Source organism: Grammomys surdaster, unplaced genomic scaffold (assembly GCF_004785775.1).
Source record: "Grammomys surdaster isolate TR1022 unplaced genomic scaffold, NIH_TR_1.0 126906, whole genome shotgun sequence".
NCBI classification, from domain to species: Eukaryota; Metazoa; Chordata; class Mammalia; order Rodentia; family Muridae; genus Grammomys; species Grammomys surdaster.
The window spans coordinates 2,958,292-2,979,353 of record NW_021621692.1 but is presented as its reverse complement, the minus strand read 5'-3'; the positions used below and the strand labels follow the sequence as shown (position 1 = coordinate 2,979,353).

Below are 21,062 nucleotides of genomic sequence, written 5' to 3'. Positions count from 1 at the left end.
TTTTTTTGTAGACAGTTCCTATTTTGTAGAGATTACATACTGATATTTGTTTATGAATTTGAAAAGGGGCGATTTAAATCAGTTCAGATGAAAGATTATGGAAGTTAGGGTGCACATGGTTTATTTTTGGCATAAGAGTAGTGCTCCAGCCTCCTAAGGTTTATATGTCGTGTGCATGGACACTCCAGTTACGAACTCTCACATCTATAGAAAATAACCGAACCAGAAAATCTCAAGCGGGAAAGACTGATGTGTCAAATTAATACACTTTTGATAACATTTTCACAATGAGAATTGAAAGGATATGTTTTCAGGATGAACGTCGTGTATATTTTAAGTGTGAATTACTCTATTCGAGAGATGTACAGACCTCTCTCTCAAGCTTTCACTGAGAAATGTAAATCTGCACTTCATTTCCAACACTGATAGCCTTCTCCTTTCTTTCAGGGGAAATTTTGGGATTGCTAGGACCCGATGGTGCTGGTAAAAGTTCCTTGATCAGGATGATAGCTGGGATCACAAAGCCAACAGCTGGAGAGGTAGCAAAAAACGACGATTCTTTTCATTTCCACAAAATATTACGACCACAATAAACACTTTATATATTTTTTAGGACTGTAATTTTGTTGCTGTTTCAGATATACGTTTTTCCCCCCTCTTATTGTTTTTGATGCTCTTTAAAAGTTTAAGACAGGAGTTGGAATGCTACCAGGAGCTAACCTTTTATCCACTGCAGCTTCCCAGATGCCACCTGAATTTTTCGTTGTTCCCACTCCATTGACAAGTGAAATTGTGCTTGTAGATTAGCAGATTATGTTTTTCATCGAAAATATGAGTTACTTTCTGTGGTACACTCTCGTTGTTCTGATAGTTTAGGTATTCGTTCACCAGCTATCTGGCAGTTTCCAGGTTGTGTGCAGAAAGGGCTTCCCACATCTTCAGTAAAGCTGCTTTCTCTTGTAGGTGGAAGTGAAAGGATTAAGTTCAGCTGTGCGTCACCAGAGCCATGGCACAGAGTTTGGATACTGCCCTCAGGAGAATGTGCTGTGGCCCATCCTGACTGTGAAGGAGCACCTGGAGGTGTATGCTGCTGTGAAGGGGCTGAGGAAGGAGGATGCTGTCATTGCCATTTCAAGGTACGGCAGAGGGTCCCAGAATCCCCTTTGTCAAGAGGCGGGAGGTGCTACTCACACTGAATTCACTAGTGAGGGACAGGAGTAGACAGGCATTTCCGCCTTTTCAAAGCATTGGTGGTAGAACAGAAATGAGAGACCACACCCATCTCCCTACATGCCTGAGGTAAAAAATCATTGACTTCAATAGTTGACAAAGAAGGAGTAAGTCTATATTCATGACTGTCTTTAGGATTCTAATGAAAAAAAAAAGAAAGGAAATGGAGTAACCATCAGTTTAGTTTCTCATTTTATTAAAAAAATTAAATCATTTAACAATATAAAAATTAGATCATTTCAAAAATGATCTCATGAGGAAAAAAAAATGAAATAGCCTCTATTGTGATTTCAATTTTGAGAACAATACTACCATCCTTTCCTGCGGTGTTTTTATAATTATGGGTGAGTTCATTTTCCAAAAGTTCTCTCTTAGTGTGCTATTCCTGTCTTATTTTCTCTTAGATTAGTGAATGCTTTTAAACTACACGACCAGCTGAATGTCCGAGTGCAGAGCCTAGTGGCAGGAGTGACTAGAAAGGTACGTGTGGTGTTTGGTGCCCTTCCCAGAGTGTATGTGGTACACAAGCAAACGGAGGACATTTTGTTTTTCTCTGCATTGCAGCTGTGCTTTGCGCTGAGCATCCTGGGAAATTCACCTGTCTTGATTCTGGATGAACCATCTACAGGCTTAGATGTGTCCGGGAAACAACAAATGTGGTGAGAATCCTTGTAGGCCCAGACCCACAGTGATCAACATGTAAAACTGTATCGATAACATCTTTGCAAACAGATCCATGAGCCCACTGGTTCCAGCTTCAGTGGAGATTGTATTAGTTAGCTGCTGTAGCATGGGTGGTAAATGTTCCTTACAGGCCTGTGTTTTGAAGGTTGGGTCCCCAGCTAGCAGTGCTGTTGAGGGGTGCTAGCTAGAGCCCTTGAGAGGTAGAGCCTGGTTGTCTTAGTTAGGGTTTTTACTGCTGTGAACAGACTCTATGACCAAGGCAAGTCTTATAAAGGACAACATTTAATTGGAGTTAGCCTATAGGTTCAGAGGTTCAATCCAGTATCCTCAAGGCAGGAACATGGCAGCATCCAGGCAGGCATGGTTCAGGAGGAGCTGAGAGTTCTGCATCTTCATCTGAAGGCTGCTAGTAGAAGACTGACTTCCAGGCAGCTAGGATGAGGGTCTTAAAGCCCACAACCTCAGTGACACACCTACTCCAACAGGGCCACACCTTCTAATAGTGCCACTCCCTGGGCCAAGCATATACAAACCATCACATTGGTGAAAGGGGTTAAGTTGACCTTGAAGAAGACACCAAGACTCTGCTTTCTAGTGTCTTCCTTACTTCCTGGTACCTGAAGAAAGCAGCTGTGTTATTCCCCCCGCAACCCCCTCGCTCGTGCCTTGCCCCACCATGGTGTTCTGCATTGCCTTAGGCCCAAAGCAATGGGTCTAATCCAACACGGCTTGGAACCACTGATATTAATGCAAAATAAACTTCTACTTTTGAGTTGATTGTCTCAGGCTTCTGATCCTAGTGATTTCTGCTATGTGCTGATATCCTCTCAGTAGCCAGGTTAGCAAGCACTTCAGCAGATCAAATTTCAAAGGGAAAAGATTTGTTTTGACTTGAAAGTTTGGGGGCTCTATGCCATATCAGGTTGACCCTTTGATCCATATCAGGCTTTGGGGCTGCATGCCATGTCAGGAACATATGATAGCCTTGGTCACTTCACACGTCAAGGAGCAAAGAGAATGCGGGAGGTACTGAGATGCCCCTGCTGTGCTAAGACCATCTACTTAGACCTCACCTCTTAAAGATCTCATCCCCTCCTAACAGCACTGCCTGGGGGCCAAGCTGTCAGCACATGGTCCTTTATGAGACATTCAACACACGTGCTCTGACTACAGAGAGAGTTTGTGTCATTAGGAAAACAAATATTCAACATAAGAATAATCTAAATGCTCTCTATGCCTGCAGTTTTTGGCTTAACATAAACTCTAGGTGTTTTGTCAAACGCTTAGTTAACTTCCAGTTCTCTTAATTTTGTACTTTAGTTATGCATAATTCTGTAACAATTTATTTTACTGCTGAGGCGGTTTTTTAAAAGAGCCTTGACTTGCTGATATAACTTCCGTTTTCATTTTCACTCAGTCTGTCAAATTTACTGACTCTGTATCATTTTAGCTTTTTTCTACTTTCTGTGAATTGTCCTTTGGGCTAATAAAACCCTAACTTAACTTCACATTTGGGAGTACCCAGTATCCTCTCCCATTTAAAATGTTTTTTTTTTTATCTGTTATCACTATTTGATGTAAATGTAGAATTATTATGAATCCTTTATACTCATCATACAGTTCCAACCATTGCCACTAGGGGGCCCACCTTCCTTTTTCATCTATTTCTCGGTCCCCTTCCTTTTCCAACTACTATGATTTTAAAGGCCAGGTGAAGCAGCAACACTTTTACCTCATCGCTATTTCAACTGGCATCTCCAAAAGACAAGGAAAATTCTCCATTTTTAAAAAATTTATTATTTATATGAGTACGCTGTAGCTGTCTTCAGACACACCAGAAGAAGGCATCAGATCCCATTACAGATGCTTGCGAGCCACATGTGGTTGCTGGGAACTGAACTCAGGACCTCTGGAAGAGCAGTCAGTGCTCTGAACTGCTGAGCCATCTCTCCAGCCCCTGAAACTTCTTCTTAAAGTTTAATTGTAATAACATGAACACAGCTAAGATATCAAAAACGTTCTCTTTATTTTAAGTGAACTAGCCAGTATTCATTTCTCTTGTGTTTACAAATCATATCAATATGATTTGTAAACTGTATCTCATCTATCTTTCCCTCTATTCCTTTATCTTTCCCTCCTTTTCTCTCTGCTTTTGGTTTTAATTTCTATCCATTTTGCTGACTTAAGGCAGGCAATCCAGGCAGCTGTTAGAGACAACGAGAAGGGCGTCCTCTTGTCTACAAATGACCTGGCTGAGGCAGAGGCTCTGTGTGACCGAGCTGCCATTATGGTGTCTGGAAGGCTGAGGTGAGCCTCTCTCAATGCCTTGATCTGGGATTGCCTGATAGAAACAGCAAGTCATGGATGACAGCTCTTTCCTTCCTTCTGCCGTCCTCCCTGATACCCCTTTCTAATATCTCTGAAACTAACAACAAAAAAATCAATGACAGTGTTTTCCTTTTTCCTCCATCGTGCTCTTCCTACTCACAGATGCATTGGTTCAATCCAACACCTGAAGAGGAAATTCGGCAAGAGTTACATTCTGGAACTCAGAGTGAAGGAAATTTCTCAAGAGCCGTTAGTTCACAGGGAGATTCTGAAGCTGTTCCCCCAGGCTGCACGCCAGGACAGGTAAAGAGAACTGTCACCGACAGAGATAATCATGACACTTTTCATACGCTGTGCTTTCTGTTAGTGCCGTGATGGCACGTCACAGCAAGAGTGAAGGACCTCAAAAAGGTTCAGTCTTCAGAGTTATAAGAAATTTGTAAACTAACCAGGAAAGTGTGTCTCTTCCTCCAGGAAGTAGGAAGAAGGATAAGGAGTCTTCCTTTAATATAACTTTCTGCTTCAAAATGGGGACTATAAAGGAGTGCATGTATTTACACAAACATTTGTACAGACACGTGTGTGCATACATGCATGCATGTGCACGTGTATGCATGGCTGCATGAGTGTGTATGTGTTGTTAGGAACAGGACAAGATGATTAAAGCAGCTACTGAATTTAAAATTAGAGGGATGAGCACATCAGAGAAACAAGACACAAGCCTGTTATCTTCACACAGTGCAAATGTAATGATTATCTAAGGTATAGTCCAAAACCTGCTGTTACTCCACAACCTTTGGTATCACTAGATAAAGAAGTAGGCTTGGATAAATGTGGGATGAATGATATGAAAGGAAGAGGGTGGTCTGGTCTGAAGACAGCCAGGCTGGACATCTGCCCAGACTCCTTGTTAGGAACATCACACTGTTAATCTGGAGCAAAGGTTGCAGTCAGAGGCAGCAGAAGGAAAGAGCCTAAACCTGTCTGTTCTTAGACGTTTAAGTCTCTCCACAACTGTCCTGTCGCACTCCCCAGCCTTAGATCACCTTACAAGTTAGTTTTATGGTGACAATACCTAACTTTCATTTGAAGTTATTTTCCAGCTGTATTTGGACTAGCCTAAGGATGCCCCTTCCAGTTTCTATATTTTAACAAGTAATTGGTTTGAGTTAACTGGGCTAGGTAAGAATATAACTAGTAACAATGTGTCATTTCTAGAAATGACTACAACAGCTAGTTCCCTTCAATCATTTCCAAAGCTTTTTTGGCAAATAATTTCATATTTAGCCTGTATATTACCTTGTACTAGTTTTATTTTTAAAACAAAATGGCCGGTGACACACAGATTCATTTTGATGTTCATCATCCCTACCTAGAAATGAACAGTTGACTCTAATGTGCTCCCATTCCCAGGTGTTTCTCCTTGTTGACCTACAAGCTACCCATAACAGATGTTCATCCTCTGTCTCAGGCCTTTCACAAACTAGAAGCAGGTAAGAATGAGCTTTTAAAGGAACCTGGACAATAATTTTTTTTTGGAGAATAATTTAATGCAAGGTGGATGTGCAAAGAATTAAAGAAAACAGGCCCTGCAGACTGTTGATTTTATGAATTCTAATGGTAAGAAATCCAGTTCTCTGGGAAGAAGTTGGTCTGTAATGGGGCCGGAAGCTGCTGAGGACACCGAGTGGAGCTTAGCTGTCCTCATTGCACATCTGTATCAACACAGGAAAAACCCTGGCTGGCTGATGGGTTTGACTTGCTGTTATGGAATAATAGCTAAAACCATTCTTTAACTGAGCCGGAACTCCTCTTGTTACTTGAAGGACAATCCTGTCTGTCTATCTGTCAGTCTATCTGTGTGTCTGTCTGTCAGCTAGCTAGATTGTTCTCTGTAGAAGATCATCACTGTGTAATTTGCTGAAGAACTCTAATCCTGAAGCTTGTCTCTGTGTTCGTATCACAGTGCCAAAGCTCACACAGGCTGGCACAGGCTCACACAGACATTGGATGAAATTACCAATCCCAGCCATTGTACGTAGGTCATCTCTACAGTGAGGGACAGTCCCCAGAACAGTGACTGCCAGGTTGTGCTTGAGATAACGTGTATCTCTGCTTGTGTGTACTCTAAATAGCCGACTTCCTGGCTCACTCTAATTGTTGCCAGTTACATAGCTCCTGCCTCAGGACTCTGCCTTTGTTGATCCTTCTTTTTGGAATTCTGTTTCCTAAATATTTAGCTGCTTCTTCATATTTGTAGGATTCTGCTTAATCATCAGATTAATACTATAATGTCTCTGATGGTCCTGTGCAAAGAAGAATACATCTGTGTGTGTGTGTGTGTGTGTGTGTGTACAAGTTCGAGTGTGTGCACACTCATGTGTGTGTGTGTGAGTTGTGTGTATGGGTGTGTATCTGTGGGTTTACCATTTCTCTTGCCATCTCTTCTATTATATATTTAAAAGCTTATGAATACAATGCTCATATCTCTCCTGCTAAAATACACAAAGGAACAGACAAAGGCCAAGGCTTTTGTCTGTTCCTGTTCCTGTCCCGTTACTGGCATCTCAGAGTGCCTGTCACACAGGAGGAGAGTCCTGCTGCATCAGTTTTAAACCTCAGATAAGTGAGTACTTCAATCTAACAGCAGCTGCTCTGTAGATTTCGTGAGGTGCCCAGTGGAGACCTGATGAGGTAGATGACCACTAAAGGGAGTGTTGATGGAGGTTCTCTCAAAGAGCATGGAATGGAATCTCCCTCATATGTAAGAATAATTTAATCAAGGAGCGTGCATGCCTCCCAAGGATGTGCACTCGAGAAACAGCAGAGATTAGGAAAATACAATGTGAAACAATCCAATACTAAGATGAATTTGGCATGCACTTATAATAAATTTTTGTTGCTGTAAAACTTTGAGAAAATTTATTAAAGTTTCCTCAAATGCAGCATTTGGTATGTAGGAACGTCACATGCCTCCTCCTATGTGAACTCCATGCATGCCTTGTGATATGGTTCTGTCCTGAATTTCTTTATTCATTTTATCTTTCATTTATTTTTAATAATTTTATTTTGGTGTGTAGGACTTTGAAAACTTTCACCGTCCTTTATTGATTGATTTATTTTTCAGTGAAGCACGGCTTTAACCTGGAAGACTACAGCCTCTCTCAGTGCACACTGGACAGAGTGAGTCAACTTGCCTGACTTTGTATTTTGTGAGAGGAGCGTGCATTTTCCACATTCTTTTGGAGGACAACCAACAGCTTAGTAATTGTTTTCCTGCTTTGTCTCCTACTTAGGTATTTTTAGAGCTTTCAAAGGAGCAGGAGCTGGGAGATGTTCAGGAAGAAGCTGGTACATCCATGGGGAGGAGACTCCTCCTTCCCTCAGATGAGCTGTAAAGTCTCAGACCTAACCATTCTGTCATCCCACAGACTTGTCTTATCTAGTAATGAATGGAATTAATGATTTCAAAGATGTTTTCATGTTAACATTGTACATATTTTATCTGCTCAATCAACATCAAAATAAATTTTACAATTATTCGTGTCTCAAAACTTAGAGGCTATCAGGAAATACAAACTACTTGTAAAGTAAAATCACCCAGAACCAGGCTACTGACTACTGCAGAGACTACAAACTCAATTTTAAAAAGATATTAATTTGTAACAATTATCAGGACTTTCACTTGCAGAAACATACGGGGAATGTTCTCAGGGCCCTCTTCTGTCATACATGGGCTCCTGCACACATATGTACATAGACATACACTCATGTATAAATAAAATAAATAGGTTTAAAAAAGAGTATTTGTATAATGGAAAAAATATAGAAATTATTTGTATAATGGAAAAAAATATAGAAATTAAGTAAAACTTAACAAAAGAGCCCCATAGTTCTTCCATACAAAAATTAAATTGTTTACTTTCCTTAATCCACTTTTGTAGAACTATTACCTTATATGGTATACATAGTTCCTAACTATAAACTTATGTTTACTGTTATAACATTGAAATTCTCTTTTGCCTTCAAACTTAAAGTAATATTGAAGCATTACACATTTGCATTTAAATTTGTGTTGTTTATATTCTTTGTTTCCTTTTGCGCTTTAATCTCTTTACTACCCACTTGTAGGCTTTAAATGTAATGAAATAGTTTAGCGGTGTATTCCACAGTTGAGCACCACTATCTGGAAGGCTGATCTGGTAGAGAGGCAAACATTTCAAGGGATGCTACGAATTGAAAAATCTCTTACCTGACAGGTGACAGGTCAAGGTCAAACCAAGGCTCATTAAAACTATTGTATTAAGTTACCTTTGGGCTTTGTATATAAGGTGCATTTGAAACCTATGTGAATTGCATGCCAGGAATTAAGTCCTAAGATGTTGAATGGACCAACATTTCAAAATCTGAAACACTTCAACATTTCCAATAAGAGATGGTCAGCCTGTACCACCATTATAGCAAAAGGTTCTATTTGCAAATTAATGGTAAATAATCTATAGTCACTGTTTAGGAGATACGAGTCCATTTTAAGAGTTTCTATAGATTTCAGAGCCATGGTTTTCTTACTCCAAGAAATATAATGAACTTTCAGTTTTAATGTAAAGAAAGAAATGCTGACTTCCAGGCTGCTTACTTTACAGAGCTAAAGGGGTTAAATTTTAAGTGTTATGGGTTTTAAGTTAATGAAGGCTTATATTTAAATCCCTACCTGGGACTATTGTCTAACACACTGGACCCTGCAGTTCCAAAACTTACCAGCATCATGGCCTCATCTCCAGCTGTAAGATTTATAGAGGATTTAGGCAGGATCATGCCTCTCTCCTCCAAATCGTACTTTTTATATTTTAGCTCTCCATTATACCTCCTACCTTCCCACAAGTTAGTCAGCAGCATCATGATTCTGTGCATCAATATTTATTTTTTATTTTTTTTAACAAAAGGATTCATAAATTTTGAGCACGAAGCTACTTCCTTTCAAGGGAAAGTGTTAGTAGTTCCTTTGGAGATGACCATAAAAGACAAAGATCTCAGGATTTTTTTAATGAAAATATATTGCTCACTCTACCCTCACAGGATGAATTCTATTTCAGCTGGCTTATCAATCAGCGCATATATTTGTCTTTCATTGTTTATCAGTTTTGGTAGCTAATATTTCAACCAGCTCACTAATGTCAGTTGTTAGGTGAACTTTTTATTGTTTAACTTTATTATTTGTAGAATGTATGTAGATCAGGCACATGTATAATATGTGTCTATCATGCATGTGTATAATGTGTGTCTATCACGCATGTATATAATGTATGTTGATCATGCATGTGTATAATGTGTCTTGATCATGCATGTGTATAATGTGTGTTGATCATGCATGTGTATAATGCATGTTGAACATGTACATGTACAATATATGTTGATCATCCGTGTGCATAATGTGTTGATCATGCATGTGTATAATGTATGTTGATCATGCTAACTCTCATTACCTTTTCTTGTTAACTTCTCATCCCATGGACTCTTTCTGTTTCCTGCCTAGTACTCCTTCTACTCTGTGTGTGTGTGTGTTTGTGTGTGTGTGTGTGTGTTCGACTGAGTTTAAATAGGGTTATGTTATATGAATGGGCAAAGATGGGGGTTGTTTACCTCAGCATGGACAATTTATCAGTGGCTACATTGAAAAAAGTCTTATCTTCTGTCTAGATTGTTTTGTTTTGCTTGTTTTTGTTAATTTGGTACAAGCTACAAGTTAATGATTAGTATGGGAGGGCCTAACCCACTGTGGGAGGTGTTATCTCTGAGAAAATGGTCTTGGATGGTATAAGAAAGCAGGATGTGCAAGCCATGGGGAGCACGTCAGCAGGCAGCACTTCTCCATGCCCTCTGCTTTAGTTCCTGCCCCCAGGTTCCTGTCTTGAGTTCCTGCCCTGACTTCCCTCAGTGACAGAGTGTGTTTTGAAAATTGTAAGATGAAATAAAACATTTCCTCCCAAGTTGATTTGGTCATGGTGTTTTATCATAGATAATAGAAACTCAAGCTAAGATACCCTCCACTAGCAGCCATAACTTCCAGGGAGGGGTGAAGGCTTTCAAGAGTCCATCCCCCACTCAGACTCGTTAATACATATATTTTTTGATGCATCATCTGAGACAAATTTCACTTTTATGCTAAGTAGCACCACCTACATCAGCAAGATGTTTTACTGGACTTGAGAGCTTTTATCACAAGTAAATTTCAAATCTCTTTCATTTCTAGAAATTACTTCTGGAAACTTTATTTCTAGAAATCTCTCATTTCTAGAGTTGACACTTTTCTCAATTGCTTACCACACCCATTGTTACTTTTATTTTTTTTTCTATTTCATACACAGACGTCTCTCAGTTGAAATTGTTACTTCATAAACATCCTTTAAGCTTTAATTTTTTATAAAAGTCATCATTTAATGTATTTGTTCATATTATTTCCCCTACCCTACTACTTACTCAATTTCATATTCTTTCTGTTAAGCCTTAAACCTAAACCAAACCAGGAATCACACACACGCACACACGCACACAGAAGAAATGAGGTTACCATGTAATGGGGAAATGACTGGACATCATATGCTGTCAAATAAAATGCCAAGAAGCAGAAATGGGGTACATCTTTCTAAACTGTTGGCCAAAGTAATCCCATAAATGCCCAGTCAAATAAAACATTATAGGTCATTGTCAGTACTCTGCGCTACCCCCAACCTGATTGTAAGACCTCGTTTGGAAGAGACCACATAGTTATGTCATCAAACATGGGAGAATCAGGATTGCTCGACCAGAGGCTCCACCAAGGCTGAGTAGCATCCTGTCTGCTTTCACTGGTGTTCCCTTATGCCTCCCCTCTACAAGGCAGAACTACTGCTGTGTTTCTTCTACGATACTTACCCATGTTCCATTTAAAGCCCAACGCTTCCTTACTTGATTTCTCCAATATTTATGTTTCCTCTATAATGATTATCCCTACCATTTTTTTTAAAAAAATTATTTATTATATGAAATATGAATTATTTATTACACTGTCACTATCTCTAGACACACCAGAAGAGGGCATCAGATCCCATGGCAGGTGGTTGTGAGCCACCATGTGGTTGTTGGGAATTGAACTCAGGAACTCTGGAAGAGGAATCACTGCTCTTAACCACTGAGCCATCTCTCCAGTCCCACTTACTCCATTTAAAACCCAACACTTGGTTTGTTCCTTGATTTCTCCCACATTTTTACATCTCCCCCTTTACTGCTCCTTCGGAGTTTCGTCTTTAAAAAAGCCAAAACCAAGCTAGGCATGGTGCCTCTTACCTGTTATTACAGCCCTGGGGAGGGTGAGACAGCAAAATTGGTATGAGTTTAAGGTTAGGTCGTTTAGTAAGAGCCTATACTTAACAACAACAACAACAACAACAACAACAACAACAACAGCACACAAAGAACCTTCTCTTGATCCAGAACTATTTAATTTTAGCTTCTACCCAAATCTTTCATAACCATACCACTAGAAAACAATAGATACTATCTTCTTTTGTTTCTCCAATTCATAGTCTTCACTATACTTTTAAGCTCAAAACATATTCTGAGCAACTTTCATATCCCAGGCTGATTTGAGAAGTACAATTCAGATTCTTCGCTTTAGTTTTTCTTTCTCTCTCTTTCTTTCTTTCTTTCTTTCTTTCTTTTCTTTTTTTTTTTTTTTTACAGGTATTATAAATCCAGGTCCTCTGCAAGAGTAACCAATGCTCTTAACCTATGTCTTCAGCTCCCTATATGGATTCTTTACTATTATCTGGATTCTTTAATATTTATTTTTATTTTATGTACATGTGTGTTTTGACTACATGTATGTCTATGTAACAGTGTTGGGTCCCCTGGAACAAGAGTTACAGACAGTTGTGAGGTGCCATGTGGGTGCTGGGAATTGAACTCAGGACCTCTGGAAGAGCAGCCAATGCTCTTAACCACAGAGCCGTCTCTCCAGCCCCCTATTATCCGGAGTTTTACACTTGTGGTAAGGCATGAGCATGCCCAGTTGATAAAGAAATGAGTTGTACACAGACTCCACTCTATGCCACGGCAGCATCTGGCAGTGGTGTGCAGCCCTCACAGGATTAGAGGCATTCTAGAGGCAAAGGTGATCAAGCTGAGGTTAACTCTAGGGAAGAAACAGAGGGGGTAAGTGTAACACCATGCAGGTACAGCTCCATGTGGCTGGAGTTGTAGCCAACGCAAGGGAAGGGTGGATAGAGATGCAGAGCTAGATAGCATGAACACTTGTGTGTTTTCAGTGTAAGCAGGCCATCATCAAACCATCCCTGAGAGAAACATAACATAAAGCAGCAGCAGGAGACTGTGTGCTACAATGGACATAGTTTGAATATAGGAGACCTCAAAGCCCACTCCTACATTGACACACTTTGTCCAACAAGGCCACACCCACTCTGACAAGGCGACACCTACTCCAACAAGGCCACACCCACTCTGACAAGGACACACCCATTTCAACAAGGCCACATCTACTTCAACAAGGCCACACCTACTCCAACAAGGTCACAGCTGCTAGTAGTGCCTCTTCCCCATAGGTCAAGCTTTCAAACTCATGAGCCATATCTATTCAACCCATCACACCTATTATAAATGTATACAAAGATTTATTTATTTCCATTTTATATGTGTGGGTGTTTTGCCTAAATGACTCTAGTTGACATGCAAGCAATGCCCATAGGGGACAGAAGAGGACATCCGATCTCCCTGGAACCAAACCCAGTTCTCTGTTATAGCAGAACATGCTCTTAAGAACTGAGCTATCTCACATCTTATGTTTTTAAGAAACAATATGTATTTAAGGAAGATATCAGAAAAACCCCATGTGTATGCAGTTCACCTGGGTCCAAGGAAAGAGGAGATTTATTCATTACTAAGAAATAAGACTATTTCTAAATCACAGTGTCTGTACAGAAAATGTTAGCAGTGTTATTAAATGTGCTAATGTGCATTCCATTCCACAGAGGGCAGCAGACATACAGAAACAATCAGAGAACTTGCTGCCCCACGGATTATGAGTTCCATCTGCTTGTACGGACTTTGAAGAACAGTTTCTGGATCTAATATAATTAGCAAAATGGTAAATAGACTTGAATAAATATTGAAGGAACATTTCATATCCGTGAGACGCTTGGTCTTCCATGTACACAAGGTATTCATGATAATGTGGTCATCGTCCGCTGTGAACATTTGATCACATGGCAGACAGGACATATCGAGACTGTGACCTGAGGTTAACATTAATATAACAATCTCTTCCTCCCTCTCTCCCCCCCTTACTCCCTCTCCCCCACCTCTCTTTTGGGGGCAGATACATTGCATATGTGTATTTATTCAGACAAAGTCTAGAAGACAACCTTGGCCCTTGGCTATTAACCTTAGAAACGTCCATCCACCTCCTTAGAGACAAGGTCTCCTATTGGTCTGGACCACAAAGCTCACTAATAAGGCTAGGCGGGCTAGCAGTAAGTCCCAGGGATCCTCCTGTTTCCCTCACCACCTCAGCACTATGAATGCATCCTCGAAGCCAACACTCCTGACATTTTTACATGGGTTCTGGGAATTGAACTCAGTTCCTTATGCTTGCAAGGTAAGTACTTTACTTGGTGAACATTCTCCCCAGGCTGAGAATACAATCTCTCTCTCAATATTATGCTTTATACCATAAAAACTATGCTGCAGACAGCATGCATACAGTGCTACTGAGGTATGGATAAAAATTCAGACCCATCCTCTCACCCTGAAAATAGTCACATTGCTTCCTTGCCACGTGTAGATTCAGCTTTTAAAAAAAAATCCACAAGAGCCTTTGAGACAGCATTCTATCCGATTTGTATGTTTGTTTCTGTAATTTAAGAAATTCTTTTTCTGCTCCATTTTTCTCTGAGCTGGCCTGTATACTATTTTTGCTAAAAATACTCTTGAGAATCCACTCTTCTATTGGGGGTTTAATCCAAAGGAAAAAAATATTTAAAGCCTAGCTTCTTCCTGGTTTAACAGTTGCTAACATTCCAATATGTCCAACCAACCATCTGCAACCACAGATTCCCTGCTGAGGAACAGGCGGGAGGCAGAGAAAGAAAAAAAAAAAAACAGTCCAGGAGTGTGAGTAGAGCTTTCTGCAGCCAGTCGGAACCCTCAGAAGAATTCTCCGAGTAAAACAGAACCGTAAGGAAAATCAAAACCAAGATGTAGCAGTGATCTGAAAGAAGAAATGTGATGCTTCCTCTGGGACAAAGATCTGTGGATGAACTTTTTGAAGATTCCTACTTCATCTTTCCTTAGAGTAAGTTAACCTCTAAACTGTGGTTGTTAGCACTTCAATGTGATAGACAAGCAGAGACAGCAAAATCGTGTCAAACATTTCGGAGGAAGTCACCAAGTGTAGGAAGCTACTACTAAGTCGTTTTGATTTTTCAAACCTTTGAGTATTTTATACTGGATGACTGAATAGCAGTTGGAAAACTAAGAACTTCCCGTTTTACTCCATGACTAAAGCATTTTGCATAAACAGCACATATCATGGAACAGGCAAGTGGGTAAGTGGAAAGGAATGTAGCTTGCTTGCCTCTTGCTGTTTTCGAAGTTATTTGGATTTCTCTCTCTCTCTCTCTCTCTCTCTCTGTGTGTGTGTGTGTGTGTGTGTGTGTGTTCAGTTTTACTGCCAGAGGAATGTAAACATCAGGATGCCAGATCTTATGAGTTTTGAGTTGTTTTAACCAACTTTGAGAGCATTTGAGCAAACAGTCCACTGACACTCTTTATCATAGTAAATATATAAGGCGTTCTGACTCTTGTGATGCATGCATTCTCTGAGTAACAGAAATACTCTTTGATTCGGAAATGACTGGCTTGTAACAACCATTTTATTATTTTTAAATCATGCAATTTGCTATTCAGGATAATTTAAGCTAGGTATTTTATCCTTCTAGAGAGAACAGCATTTTACAAGAACGTGTGCAATGGAATAATTAAGTCTTAACAGCCAGGATCACATGACTTAATGCATGGCAATTAGATTACATAATATATAATCGCTCTTAGTTATGAATATTTTCCTGCAAGTACATTTTTAATTAGCTAAGAAAGAAGAGTTACAACTTGGAAAATATATCTTTATGCTTTTAGATACCAAGGCTTGCCACAGTATTGGTTTCTTAGATGGAAATATAGTTTAGTATACATTAGAGTTTCCAATTGTCACAGCCTATTGATGATATTATTACTTGGAGTTTTTATATAGCTGGTAGCAATGTTTATATATTTATATAGCTGGTAAGCAATATGAAATTATCTAGAATTTCCATTTTTCTTCCTTGGATTTAGATATAATTGACCTGTAGTTTTTTTCCTAGTGGTTTTCCCAAGATCTTTTCAAACTTCGATTAGGAAAGGTCAATAAAGGGGTGAGTTAATCATTGTTTTGAGTCCACGACATACAAAGCACCTCTCTTTGTTATTTTTTATTTACTTCATTGGACCTATAAGTCCCATTTCATATCTGACCTCCATTCTTATTTCTCACAAATGATAACTGTAACTATCACTAATGATAATATTAAGTTGTATTTGATAGTGATCTTTTTAGCTCCAGGATGTATTTAGAAACATGTATTCCTCATGCTGTGAATTCATATGAATTATATTGTTGTATCACTCAACTTTTTCTTTTAAAAATGCACAAGAGTTAATTGACACCATATCCTTAAAAGTTTCTTAGGTTGAGCAATGGCTATTAACACATTTCATCTAATTCCTACAGAGTTACATTTGGATGGTATTTGTAAAAGTGCGCTCCATAACACCCTGCCAGCGTGATCTACATATGCAAGCATCTTAGTACAGGTCACTGAGTACAGATGCAGACCCGGGAGCAGAAGTGATTGACTGGTGGGGTTCTGCTGAGTAGCAACTCATAATTAGAAATAACTAACTTAATGCACAGGGTAACTTGAGACCTCCATCAACCTACACAAAGCTCAGAAAACTTAGCTGCAGCAGCTTGTGACATTGTTAAAGTCTCTGAAGAGTCAGTCCGTCGAAGAAAAGCCTTTCAATTATTTCCCTTTTATAATTTTTTCAATAGATTTACCAACTTCTTTCTACCCTTTCTTCCCTCTGATTTCTATGTTTGGCATCCTTCTTCTCCAGGCACGTAATTAGGACCAGCTGTTAAGCTGTTTCTTTCTGGTTTGATTGCACAACGTTTTCTATTTCAGACTTTCACATCTACTTCCTTGATGTCCTTTAAAAAAATAAACAAGTCAAAATGAGGAAGAGACGCTTGAGACTGGGTCAGCAAATGTGGGCTCTTCTCTGCAAGAACTGGCTCAGAAAGTTCAGGATGAGAAGAGAGACGCTGCTGGTAAGGTTCCGCATCTGCTGCGTGTTCTCGTAGATAGAAAAGGAAAAAATAGATTTCGTCTCAGTGAAACCAACATAATTGTTAACCCATGCTTTTTAACATGTCGCAGATAAAATGAACAAGCTAAAATTCTTCAAGTCCTGGGCTTTGCCACTATTCTTTTTCATAAAAAAATTAAATACACAACATTATATGTCTTCCTAGAGACACTTTTCAAAGAACTCATATTGAGAAATGCCCTGTAAAACGAAGCTGTGTCTTTATACTACAGAGTTAATAATTAACATCTGGGTTAATCAGGGTCTGTCTCATGAAGGCACAGACCCTGAAGTTTGGGGCAATGTCAAAGAGGCTAACTTTAGTCTATAATTACTTCAGAATGTAACCCAAGGGTTAAAAAAAAAAGACCAAAAAAACCTCTCACAGTAACCTACTATTGGAAGTCTCCCATTTCTCTGTATTTACAATTCTAAAGACTGTAGGTGACATCAACAACATATCCACTCGTTCACACCAGTGTGAATTCTCAATCGCAAAAGGAAGCAAACTTAACGTTTAGACATTAACATGGGTAAATATATCATGTAAAGAAGTGATTTTTAAGGATTTTAGGTTAGATATATACAGTACTGAAGGGCAGGAGTATGAAACAAAATGGACATTTTGAAACTATGTAATGCATATTATTTCAAATGTACGGAGTGATGATAAACACAAAATGGGAAATTGTAATCATTTCTAAATAATAATGTAGATTACAATGATGTAGATAACATATTAAGATAAGTGCACACATTGGTGTGTGCAGCAATGCTCTGCTGATTTTTCTTCATGTTTGAAAAGATTCAATCTATGTGATTTTGTGAAAAAAAAAAAAGTGACCTGCATGTAAGGCTAGATTTCTTTAACCACTCTACAAAGCAGACATCTATTGAAATATGGTGTATACTGTAAACGGACATAGAGTTTACCTTTAGAAATCAAACACACACGTAATTAAAGATGTCGTAAAAATATAATAGTTTTTATAAAGATAATGGTATTTTACCTAGGGTGGGGGAAGTACTCACGACAAAGAAATCATAAGACTGTAGAAAGATACACCAATCACTACAGTGTATACATGAATCAAAATGTCACACTGAACAGGATGAAAGTATGCGATATCACATGTCAATCAACAATTATATGGTGGCTACAAGGTCAATCTGAAAGGAATAATGAGCTTATAAATAAATGGAAACCAATGACATTCTGGGCCTTTACTTTATTATAGGGCTTCTTTAAGAGTTGTTGTGCTGGGCTGTAAACACATTCTGTTGTGTTTCCAGTTCCAGAATAAAGTAGCCATAGATTAAAGAACTTTAAAATTATTACTTTTTAAAATACTTATTTATTTTATGTATAGGAGTACACTCTAGCTCTCTTCAGATACACCAGAAGAGGCCATTGCAGTTCTCATCACTGATGGTTGTGAGCCACTACATGGTTGCTGGGAATTGAACTCAGGACGTCTGGAAGAACAGTCAGGGCTCTTAATCACTGAGCCATCTCTCCATCCCCTAAAATTATTTTTGATAGGCTTTATTTTGCTGCTTATTTCAGGCATGGGCAGATGAAGAAGAAAACGGGACCTTGCTTCTGTTGGTAGATGTTCTTAACCCGTTCCACACCACTTTTGTTTTCAAACACAGATGAGTGGCCCATTCACGTAGCCATGGGATATCTGAAGAGCCTAAAGAGGCTCTCTTTAGACTTAACCAGTGTTCTGCTTTGTATGGTTAATTAAGAAAACATTTTCAGTTTTAAATGGAACTCTGACACAACTCTGTCTTGGTGAACAATGCCCATGTTACAAAATGTGCAGAAGAAAGAACAGAAGTAGGGGTTGAAGAGATGGCTCAGTCATTAAGGGAATTGGGTGTTCCTGCAGAGGATTTGGCTTAGATTCCCAGCACTGGTACAGTTGCTTACAGCCATATGGTAACTACAGCTCCAGTGAATCTGATACCCTCCACTGTAGGTACCAGGCACACACATCTGTGAGGACACACCATGTGTGCACACAAACGAAATGGATCTTTAGAGGACAAAAGTAGAGTCAATTACTTAAAAATGGGAAAACTCAAATGGAATGCAAACTACATAACAGGGTGAAATTGTTTCAATTGTTTGTGGTAAAAAAAAAAAAAAGAAACAACTCCTGATTTTCTTCTTTCATTACTATATAGGAATGGCTTTTCTCATTTCTCCTAATATTGTTTGTATATCAACTATCCTCCAATTTGCATCAAGTTCATGACGCTCCTGTGATGAATCTGGGACGTGTTGATAACTTTAACGATTCTGATTATATTATTGTGTTTGCTCCTGAGTCCGAAACCACCCAGGAGATAATGAACAAAGTGGCCTCAGCTCCATTCATGAAAGGTATGCTCTGTGCGACTTCAGGAAGTCATTTCCTTACTTTCAGCATAAACAAATTCATTTCAGGATTTTCATGTGAAAAAAAATTGTGTTAAATGTTGACATTCCTAGAGTTGATTAACAACATTGTTGGATATTATTTTCTGATGTAAAGAAGCATATCGTGCCCCAGTAATCTAGTTGAGCAATTGTGTGTCAAAGAGGGGTTAACATTCTTGGTACAGAATGAAGCATATCAGAATAAGATGAGTCCAGAATAAGATGTGTGGTTTGGGGAAGATGCTGGGATCTTCAATGGCAGAGGCAGTGTGACTTTGTAATCCTTCCAAATACATTAAATTCGAAGAAAAAAATGAGTGGCAGCGGGAAATACCCATAGGCAGTGTTCACAAGAAAACAGAGTGCTCCCTCCCCTGTGTAAGGGATGAAAGAAGAAGCTCTCGGAGCCCTCAGACGAACATGGCATCTTTCTGCTGGGTTTGTATAACAGCAAAGTAGTAGTCAAGGGATATCTGAGAGTCTGAGGAGACTCCCTTTAGATCTAATACAGCAGCTAAAACAGAAGAAGAAGAAGAAGAAGAAGAAGGAGAAGGAGAAGGAGAAGGAGAAGGAGAAGGAGAAGGAGAAGGAGAAGGAGAAGGAGAAGGAGAAGGAGAGGAGGAGGAGGAGGAGGAGGAGGAAGAGGAGGAGAAGGAGGAGGAAGGGGAAGGAGAAGGGGAAGGAGAAGGGGAAGGGGAAGAGGAAGGGGAAGAGGAAGGGGAAGGGGAAGGGGAAGAGGAAGGGGAAGGGGAAGGGGGAGAAGAAATTAAACACCACAGCTTTGAAACTCTCCTTGAATAGTTAGACCTAGTTACTTGGCATTGATGGCAGCTAATAGGCCCCAAAAGAGACCATCAGAAGTTATGAGCCTCTAATCTTCTGAGTTCCTCTGGTCCCAGGCACTCATGTGGTGCACACACATACACACAGGCAAAACGTTCACACACAAGCTGAACATGTCTGAAAAGTGAGGGCATTTGCCACAGAACATTACCAGCTTCATTACAACATTAGAAATCTCCCACTTCATTCTAAGTGTGGGTGTCTTAGGGAAGAAATAACTTGAACATAAAATGACCTGAATACACTTGAATCTGGCATGTTGTCATTGGGTCATCTAGGAAGCTTACTGGACTATTCCCTTTCTTCACATGACAGGAAGAACAATCGTGGCGTGTCCTGATGAAAAATCCATGAACGAACTAGATTTAAATTACTCAACGGATGCAGTGAGAGTCATCTTCAAGGACACTTTCTCATATCATTTGAAATTTGCTTGGGGTCAGCGGATCCCTAAAACGAAAGAGCACAGAGACCATTCAGGTAACTTTGCCATTAGAAAAAAAAATACATTAATGTAGATATTGCTGTTACGTCATCAGTCCTTGGGATATATAATAGAAACTGAAATTAACTGAGTTAATTTCAAATCAAGAATGGATCGATCCTTATTAAATAAAACCTCTATTTTTCAAAAATATAATTTTTATTGGTATATATTTCTTGTATACAGTGAGATTAAAAACAGATACTCAAGCAAGTGTGCTGTATACTTTGACCCTATATACTCCCACCCTTCCCATTTTCTCCTCTCTCTCTCTCGTTATTCCCATTCAGCAGTCTTGCTTCTACAATCATGTCATTCATATATATATATGTCTATATATGTCTATATATATATATACACAGATGGTTTTATGTATTTATATAAAATCTAGGATCTATAAATCAAAGGAAATGTGACAATCTGCCTTCAGTTTGACTCATTTGGTTTTAATAGGATGGCTTCCCTTTGCATCCATTTTCCTGCAAACAGCATCAATTCATTTCTTCTGGCTGAATAAAACTTCACTGTCTATAAGTATACCCATTCATCTGTTGATAGATGCCTAGGCGGGCTTCATACCTGCCTAGTGTGAATACCCATTCA

General features: G+C 39.2%; 2 protein-coding genes across 3 annotated transcripts in view; both read left to right on the top strand.

Annotated features, from left to right (window-relative positions):
• Positions 1-7,796, top strand: part of Abca6 (ATP binding cassette subfamily A member 6) — a 65,333-nt gene extending 57,537 nt beyond the window's left edge. For both annotated transcript variants that reach the window (XM_028761245.1, XM_028761246.1), the window contains 9 exons: positions 448-539; positions 964-1,136; positions 1,635-1,710; positions 1,795-1,889; positions 4,102-4,221; positions 4,405-4,545; positions 5,656-5,735; positions 7,370-7,425; positions 7,539-7,796. In XM_028761245.1, coding sequence (XP_028617078.1) covers positions 448-539; positions 964-1,136; positions 1,635-1,710; positions 1,795-1,889; positions 4,102-4,221; positions 4,405-4,545; positions 5,656-5,735; positions 7,370-7,425; positions 7,539-7,640 — 935 coding nt within the window. In that variant the 3' untranslated portion in view covers positions 7,641-7,796. The remainder of the gene's footprint in view (positions 1-447; positions 540-963; positions 1,137-1,634; positions 1,711-1,794; positions 1,890-4,101; positions 4,222-4,404; positions 4,546-5,655; positions 5,736-7,369; positions 7,426-7,538) is intronic.
• A 6,710-nt stretch (positions 7,797-14,506) lies between these two features.
• Positions 14,507-21,062, top strand: part of LOC114615583 (ATP-binding cassette sub-family A member 9) — a 61,189-nt gene continuing 54,633 nt past the window's right edge. Inside the window, exons 1-4 of the mRNA XM_028761281.1 lie at positions 14,507-14,587; positions 16,521-16,666; positions 18,898-19,096; positions 20,291-20,455. Of these exons, the coding sequence (XP_028617114.1) occupies positions 16,571-16,666; positions 18,898-19,096; positions 20,291-20,455 (460 nt within the window). The 5' untranslated portion in view covers positions 14,507-14,587; positions 16,521-16,570. The remainder of the gene's footprint in view (positions 14,588-16,520; positions 16,667-18,897; positions 19,097-20,290; positions 20,456-21,062) is intronic.